Source organism: Nannospalax galili, unplaced genomic scaffold (assembly GCF_000622305.1).
Source record: "Nannospalax galili isolate Female #2095 unplaced genomic scaffold, S.galili_v1.0 scaffold5, whole genome shotgun sequence".
Lineage (NCBI taxonomy): Eukaryota > Metazoa > Chordata > Mammalia > Rodentia > Spalacidae > Nannospalax > Nannospalax galili.
Window position 1 is genome coordinate 791,958 of NW_008353126.1, and position 9,493 is coordinate 801,450.

A 9,493-nucleotide genomic window follows, 5' to 3' on the forward strand; every position below is an offset into this window, starting at 1 on the left:
ACTCAAAAGAAGGTATCTCCTATCTGGCATTGTTGCTTGTTATGTAGCCTTTAGCTATACATATGGACTCTTAAAAATTATATTGGCCCCTTTAATATTTGGTTATACTTTCCTTTTGTGTGTTTAAGGCCATATAGTTGGCCCAGATAAACCAATTTATTTTTACTTTTAAGGCTGTTTGAGGATCTGTCCTCAGGGGTCATGGCTGCCTTCGCTTGGAGACATGGAGGAAATGTTTCCTCTGTGTTGACCCTCCTCATTGTAGACTGGACACTGGTTCAAGTCCATCTCAACCTCCTTGATCAAGAGGGCAGGTGACCCACCACAATTACAGGACTATGAGAGATTCTCCTAGTCCCATGGAACTAATCGACCTAGTAGGGCAAGGAGCAAAACCTGTCCTTTATGTCCCTCTGACCAAATTAGTATAGGCTTCAAAGTATGTCTGTTAAAGATCCAAGAAGGTTAGTTCCACCAGTCTGGTGATTTTAATTACTGTGTGTCATGTAGATAAATCTTGGGTAAAGACCAATTGTTCTCAGATAAACCTTACCTAGAAGTATATTTCTTGATCTGCTATGTATAATTTGTGTGTAGGTTGTTGGACTAATATGGTTCCCTCTGGTTTTTAAAACTAGCTAGGCATTATTTATCTCTCGCATTGTCTCACCCCTCCATCATGGTTTCCTCAATTAAGGTGCCCCCATTTCCCCCCTTTCTCCCTTACTAATACCCTTCTCCTATGGTCCTACCTCTCTTGAGCTCCTTCTTTCCCCTTATCCCCTAGGTTTCTTGTATACCCTTCCCTCCCCACCTCCCTTAAACTAACCCAATTTTTTATCCATATCTCCCTTATTAAGACCTGTTTCCTATTGCTCCTATCTTTCAGGTTCTTTCTTTCCTTTACCTTCCTGGTTCCTTTACATTATCCTAGCCTCTGTAGTTCTGTCTGGATACATGCTCACTTAAAAGGGTCTGGTTCTAGTATCCACATATGATGGAGAACATTTTTTTCTGAGTCTCTGTTACTTCACTTAGTATAACAGCCTCTAGTTCCACCCATTTACCTGCACATTTCATGATTTCATCTTTCTTTACTGCTGAGTAAAATGCCATCGTATACAGTTGAAGGACATTTAGGTTATTTCCATCTCTTAGCTATTGTGAAAAAAGCAACAACAATCATGGATGTACAAGTGTCTCTGCAGTAGGATGAGCTCTTTGGGTCTATGCCAAGGAGTGGTATAACTGGGTCAAATGGTAGGTTCATTTGTAGTTTTTTAAGAGTTCTCCATACTGCTTTCCATAGGGGTTTAACCAGTTTGCAGCCCCACCAGCAGTAGATGAGAGTTCCCTTTTCCCCACATCATCTCCAACATTTGGTATCATTTGTTTACTTGAACTTGGCCAGTCTGACTGGAGTAAGGTCAAATCTTAAAGTGGTTATAATTTGCACTTCCCTAATTATTAGTGATGTTGAACATCTTTTAAGATGTTTTATCGCCATCTTTACTTCTTCCTTTGAGAACTCTCTGTTCAGCTCCTTAGCCCATCTTTTAATTGGGTTACTTATTGTCTTAATTCTCTGTTTTTTGAGTTCATTATATATTCTGGATAAGGACTGCAGGGTTTTTAAGGTTGTACTGTCTTATATTAATGTTAGCATCATATCTTGGAGACAAGAATTGGAAAGGTTATGGTTTAATAGTGATGTGTTTGTGTCAAGTTGACAAGGGGTCAATTGTGCTGGATAGCTTTAGTGTCAACTTGACACACCTAGGTTGAGGGAGCCTCACTTGGGGAATTGCCTTTATTGGACTGGCCTGTGGCCATGTCCACGGGGCACTTTCTTGATTGTTGAGTGATGTGAGAGGGCCCAGCCCACTGTGGGTGGTGCCATCCGAGGGCAGGTGGGCCTGTGTTGCATAAGAAAGCAGGCTGAGCAAGGGCCAGGGGAGCAAGCCAGTAGGCAGTGATCCTCCATGACCTGTGCTCCAGCCTCCAGGTTCCTGCCCTGAGTTCCTACCTTGGACTCACTAATGAACCGTGACCCGGAAGATGTAAGCTGAATAAACTCTTTCCTCCCCAAGTTCGTAGTGGTCAGAGTGTTTTGTCACAGCGGTGGAGAAACAAACAAGGACAAAAAGTCATTAATGAATCTCTCCATTCTCATTAATGAAGCTCCCTCATGCAACAGAGGACCAGGAACACAAAAGGTCACAGATGGCCAAAACATAGAGAGTAAGAGTCTGCAGAATGCTGGGTCTTGGATGGGACTCCTATATTAAACTTCATCCACCCAGGGCTCAGGCAGCATTGCAGTAGAAGGGGCAGAAAGATCATAAGAGCCAGGGAGGACATGCACAACCATATGGAAATAGAGTCCTATATGCTCCTAGGACCCTCCTCATGTGATTCTACAGCAGTGGTGTCAGCAAGCGCAAGTCCCATTCAAACTCAAGTGGACAAAAATCCAGTATAGAACTGGGGAAATGGACAGCAGACCCCAATCTTAGCTGAAGAAATACTGACAAGTGATTACTACTAGGGACAGAAGAGCTGATCTTCCTAAAGCGAGGAACTCTAGGTAAGCTGACTGGACCTCAGTATATTAACTTGCACTGAGGAATGTCTGGGGACACTAACTTGACACAGTGGGCCTTAACACAAATGACAGCATGTATGAATTCAATTGGGGGCAGCTATAGGCATGCCAGTGGACACAATGGTATAAAGATGATTAAAATTTATTGAGATGTTCTGTATGAAATACAAAAATTCAAATAAAAAATAAATTAAAAGAAATAAAAGCTGAAGATTATTTCAAATAAAAAAATTGTTTAAAAAAAATAACCATAGTCTTTCTTAAGGTTTCATAGGGCATTTATTTTAGAAAGAAACTGTCTCAGTTGTATCTGCCAGGGGCCTCATTGTGATAGCTTACATTGTATTTTCTGTAAAAATTTACCAGGGTCTAGAAGGAATAAAAGGACAAGTCAGTCACGAGTCTACTTTAAAAAAAAAAAATTAAACTAAGCCAGGTGTGGTGTGCACTTGAGAGGCAGAGGCAAGCAGATGTCTGTGAGACTGGGATCAGCCTGGTCTACATAATGAGTTCCAGGCCAGCTGAAACTACAAGAAGACAGTCTCAAAAAAAGAAAAAAAGGAAAAATAGTAATTCGATGGAAGTTTGCTGTCAGCATTCTTCCATGGGGTTGAGGATGAAGGGAGGGTATGATTTAATATCTAAACTGCAATCCATTTCCCAACTGTAGATGTCAGCGCTGAGCAGCATAAGCCTAAAGCACCAGAGAGAAATGGCAGCTCCAAATTAAGTGCACTGATATCTTTCAATTTTGTAGGTTTGTACTGTGACAGAATGGGAAGAAAGGAGGAAATTATTACTCTTTTGTACCTAAGTGAAATGTGCTAGATGATAACCATGCACACACTGTTGACACTCTTCAACTGAGAAGAGAGAAGAGAGTTTAGCCGGGAGGGCAGATATGGTGGAGGGCATTATTTCAGTCATATTTTTAAAAAAAAGATATACTTACCCAAAAGAGCAAGTTGAAGAAAAACAGGACATATTTCAGCAATTTTAAGCTGCTCAAGCCCATGCTGGGATATATACCCTAAAAAAGTAGAAGAATAAAAGAATTACATGATTTGACTTTACAAGGTTGTACCACAGCCTCCAAAATATAAATGTTTATGGTTCAAGGATCATTAACATCACCTACATTAGAAATATATCTCCCCTCTAGGAAGTTTCCCCCAAATCCCTACTTTCTTATTTTGTGAATTTAAGTAAAAATTGAAAGCCATCTTGAAGGTTGAATTTTACTCAAAATCAGTAAGCAATATTTGACATTGAATTAAACACTGTGGCAGAAAGCAATAAGCAATTCCAAGAAGAGGATGAGTTGCAATGACACAGCATGTGGTAGTGCTTTGGTCATGCGTAACATGAGTGACTACTGTCTGGGCACTCACATAGAAAGACAGTCCTTGAGACCAGGATGGCTGGTCAGTATGCCATGGAGAAAGCCAATGGCTTGATCAGCTAGTTCCTTAAATGTCCTGAGATTTGTATACATACTAAATTTGGCCTGGAAACCTCTCAGCATGAAAGTGGGAGAAAACATATGCCTCATTTGTTCTTTTATTGCACAAATATCTGTGGTATTTCTCTTTTAGATTTGGCTATGACCAAGTATCAGATATCTTCCAGTAGAGGTCAGTCTTACAGCAGAAATTAACCAAACTGACAAATATGCAAATAAGCTAAAAAAGAAGGTAATGTGAACATGATCATTTAAAAGAGGATATCAGTTTGTCAGTGAAGACACAACTCCGTGTGTGTGTGTGTGTGTGTGTGTGTGTGTGTGTGTGTGTGTGTGGTTTGTAAATGATATATGCATACATGTGTGTGCAGGTACCAGAGGAGTAGGTCAGATATTCTGCTCTGTCACTCTGTCATTTTCACTTGAAGCAGTATCAGGGTGAGGGGGATGCTCTCAATTTCAAGGTCACACACTTTTTTACCGCTGCAAAATCATCTCTGCCCCATAAAGTGCATATGTAAGTTTGGGAGTTCATTTTCCAGCTTATCAAACTTCTCATTCAAAATTTAAGTGAGTACTGATTAGAAACTGTCCAAAGCTAGGTATCAATATGAACAGTGTGTGATATTTATCCCAAACTGGAATTAGTTTCTATTCCCACTCTCCAGTCTGTAAACTGGATTTACAGAATAGAGTATACATAGGAACGTGCTTCTCTATCAGAGAATAACTAGCCCTGTCCTGAACAATGTTTTTGTTCTGCCAAGCAACCTTTAAAAGAATAAACCATTTTCCAGGAAGTTTATCTCAAAGTTCAGAAATATATGTATGGATACAAAAATATACCCAAAGAGGTAAAAGTAAAAAATTCTGAATTTACTCAAAATACCAGGTGTTCTAGAAAAAAAGTACAATCTATAATGTGGAGATAAATTGCTTAACTAAAACTGATCCAGACATGAATATGATAGCACATGCCTATAATCTCAACACTGAGGAGGCTAAGGAAAGATGACAAATTTGAGGCCATTTTGGCCTATATAAGGGTTCCTAGTCAGAAAAAAATGGACTTGATCCAGAAGTTAGGTTAGATAGTTGAACTAGTCAAATCTGATATTTTTAAATAGAAGCATGAAAAAATGTATATGCAAATCAAGCTTCTAAAGATGAAACTGCAATGTCTGAGACTAAAAATTACTGGGTTGTGGGCATGGAGAGATGGCTCAGTGGTTAAGAGGCTTAAGTAGCTGCTCTTGCAGAGGATCTGGTTTTGGTTCCCAACACTCACATGGCAGCTACAACTGTCCATAATTCCAGTACCAGGGGATCTGATGCCCATTTCTGGCCTTCACAGGCATTTCACAACACAAATGAACTTACATATGCAGGCAAATCACTCATATACATAAAATAAAATTAACTAATTAATAAAATATTAAATGTATATACTGGGTTGCATTAATGGAAGAGTAGACATTGAAAAAGAAAAAAATAGTGAATTTGAAGACAATAAGAAAAGTACCCTCAAAGAAACACAGACAATGAATAATTTTAAATAACTCGAGTATCTGCAAGTTAGGAATCAGTCTTGAGTATCATAATACATGTGTATTTGGAGTCCCTAAGGGAAGAGAGATAGGAGGGTATGGAGAAAAATGCTTGAAGAATTAATAACTACAATAAATTCTGAACTAGATGAAAATAATCTACTCACAAAACAAAAAAAGATTAGTGAACCAAAGTATGAGAGACATAAAGAAAATTATGCATAAATTAAGATCGTAATAAAATAGATAATCAGTGGTAAAAACAGCTAAAGGTTAAAAAAGGTATGTTAGGGTCAAAAGAACAAATCTAGGGACAAGAAGAGACTCATCAGGAAACAATCAACACAGAAGAGTGGAACAGCATGTGTAAAACACTAAAACTCATAAAATTTCACCTGAGAATTATATATTCAAAAAATATATTTAAAAATAAGAAAAATTAAATACTGTAAAGCATATATGAGACTGACTCATGGTGTTCAGAAGATGTAACTGCGACATACACAAAAGTTAAAAGACCTTCTTACTAGGAGGTCTACACTATAAGAAATACTAAAGGAAAGCATCTGGGAAAGGTGCTAGAACAGTTCGAAGTCCAGATTTACACAAAGCAATGAAAACACTGGGGAATCTAATAAGTATGTAAAGCTTTCTTATTATTTCTTATGGTTTGGATCTTAAATGTTCTTGCCAAAGATTCATCTCCTCCTCCTCCTCCTTTGTCTCTCTCTCTCTCTTTCTCTCTCTCTCTCTCTCTCTCTCTCTCTGTGTGTATGTGTGTGTGTTTTGTAAGACAGGGCCTCACTATGGCTATCTCTTTCCCAACCACCATGAAGTGAACACCTTTGCTTTATCCCATGCTCCCATGATAATGTTCTTCCTCATGACAGGCCCAAAGTGATGAGGACAAGTTATCATACATTGAAACTTTTGAAACTATAAGTCAAAATAGATTTTTCCTCCTTTTAAATTGATTTCATCATGTATTTTTGTCACAGTGATGGGACAGTAACTAACATATTATTTAAACATTTTTAAAAGACACAAGACTATAAACCACACATTGTATGTATGAGATTAATAATAAAAGTAAAAAGAAAGTTTATAATAACAGTAACATTGAGTCTGGGAAGGAAGAAATGGAAGTATAGTTCAATTCTTATATGTGAAGAATACCACTTAAAATTGACTGCGACACGTTAAAAATGTACACCATAAACCTAAATTCATATTTAAAGAGCAAAACAAAGAATTATAAATAAGTCAGCAAAGAAGTTAAAAATAATACAAATACTGATTTAATTTTTAAAAGCCAATAAAACAGAGGAAAACAACAACCAAACAGTACAAAGAGAAAACAAATATACTCAGTCCTAACTATTCAATAATACAGAAAGTTAAACGGTTTAAATATTCAAAGTATAGGCCAGGTATTGCCAGATGAATTTTTTAAAAGCACATTTGGAGACATAAATAATTAATTTGAAGTAAGAAGATGAGAAAATATGTAAATGCTAACTCTAAATAAAAGAAAAATCTGGGACTTAGGACCCCACTACTGTTCATGGTCTGAGATTAGTGTTGCTCTCAGCCTTCATCAGAGAAGCTTCTATTAACATGTAGGTGCTATTTAGTAGAGAGACTCACAACTGTTCCAAGTACACTGAATGACTGTGGAGTGCTAGCCCATGAGTGAGACATAGATGTCATCTCCTGAAGGTTCAGAGAACATGAAAAATAGGGGCCAAAAGACTATAAAGGCCAGATCTGGGGGAGGAGTGCCACGCAGTACTGTCTTCTAGTGATGATACAGTTGGATTATGGTATGCATGATCTGACTGTGGTTGCCTACACAAGGCCCTACACCTCAATGGGGGAATATGGACATTTAATGGGTCCTGGGGATGTCACTTTCTTCAGTGGTGTTGCCACTGACAAGTTACTCATGTCCTTGTAAATAGCCCTCAACTAATGCTCATGCAAGCAATCTAAATTAAAAGGTCAAAAATATATATCAAAGTAGGAAGGGGTTTGTTGAGAAGAAAGTTCAAGTGGAGACAGGGAGATTTCTGAAAGAGGATAATGTAGGATGAAAATGACTAAAACATAAATATATACATGCATGAAATTGTCAAAGAATAAAACAAATCTTTAAAAATAAGGAGAAAATAGAAACTTGGAGTATCTATATCAGTATATGACAAAAGATATGACAGGGAAAAAATACAATTGATGAAGGTGACTTTGTAATGATAGACTTGTTGATCTAAAGGACATAAAAATCCTATGTGATTTTGTAACTAGTAGGAAATCTTCAAGCCAGAGAATGAGGAGTAAAGTTATGAAATGTTGCCTTCTGAACATGACATGGCTACCGCACTAATGAACTGTGGATATCTACACAAGATTTGCACAAGACCAAGTCAGTCAAAATTCCAGCATGGATTGGAGAGGGACTCCAGAGACCCCACCCCTAGCTGAGTTGCTTTTGGTAGTTGACAGTTGCCAAAGGGGAGGGGGAGGGTTAATTTGTCTTTAAGGGTGTGACCCCTGGTAGGGTACCCATGCATCAGTGAATGACAGCACATCCATGCACACAGGGGCAGCACTAATTGGACTCAGTCAGATATTTTTTTAAAAAGAAGAAAACATGTGTTGGGGGAAGCCTGGGAGGAGTTAGAGATGGAGTGATGGGTGTGTATGATAAAAATACACTATATACATGTGTGAAACTTTCAAAGAATAAATAAAAAGATTATTTAAAGAAAGAATAAATATTGCTGGGAGCATGGTGACACATGCTAACAACCACAGCACTTGGTTGCAAACCTAGCACCCAGGGATAGAGGCAGGAGGATTGCCATGTGTTTCAGGCTAGCTGGGCCTAGAGAGTTAGACCCTGTCTCAAAAATTAATCAATCAATTAATTAAAGAAATATTCAAGGTCTATGAAGTATAAATTGATATAACTGGATGGGGAAATACACAATTGCACTTGAAGGTTTACCCTCTTGATAATTGATAATATCAATAAAGATAATATCAGTAAAGATAGAGATTGTTTGACCTCAGTATCAATGAACTTGAATTACTTGATTGTGGTGGAACCCTTCTCCCAAGAACAGCCAAATTCTTTCCAAGGGTACATGAAACACAGCAGATGTCTCTGGGCCATGAATCATGTTTCAATAACTTTGACTAGAAGATAAGAATCAGTAACAGAAATATCTCCTAGAAAACCTCTCCAAATTAGGAAACTAAATAACATACTTCTTTTAAAATATTTTATTATTTTTTATTATATATATATATATGTGTGTGTGTGTGTGTGTGTGTGTGTGTGTATTGTTTGCATTGTGTAAGTGCACTCATGTTGTGCAATGCCCACAGAGGCCAGAAGATGGTGTCAAATCCTCTGGAACTGGAGTTATGGACAGTTGTTAGGCACCATGTGGGTGCTGGGAATCAAACCTGGGTACTCTGCAAGAGCAGCCAGTGTTCTTAACCACTGAACCATCTCTCCAAGCCCTAAGTAACATACTTCTAAATAATTCATTAGCTGATGGACCAAATAAAGTGAGAATTGGAAAGAATTCTGCCCGCCCCCAACCCTTTGCTGGTCCCCTTCACCACCCAGATAGTCCTTTCTGTTTTCATTCACAGAATTCCATTATCCTCTCTGGTCCCCTCTCTTTTCCCTTTATATCTTATCCTTTCTGATAGCTACCTGTCTACTTTTATGTCCTACATATGTACATGTATATATCAATTTTTATCTATATTTCCCCATATGAGAGAAAATGTGCCTTATTTATTTATTTATTTATTTATTTATGAAGTAGGTTTAACAGTCGAAAAGGCAGAACCAGGAATAGTGTA

The 9,493-nt window shown here is 37.9% G+C and overlaps 1 protein-coding gene across 1 annotated transcript in view; it reads right to left on the bottom strand.

Annotated features, from left to right (window-relative positions):
* Cd53 (CD53 molecule) overlaps nucleotides 1-9,493 on the bottom strand; it is a 40,992-nt gene that overhangs the window by 23,782 nt on the left and 7,717 nt on the right. Inside the window, exon 2 of the mRNA XM_008850347.3 lies at nucleotides 3,558-3,635. Coding sequence (XP_008848569.1) covers nucleotides 3,558-3,620 — 63 coding nt within the window. The 5' untranslated portion in view covers nucleotides 3,621-3,635. The remainder of the gene's footprint in view (nucleotides 1-3,557; nucleotides 3,636-9,493) is intronic.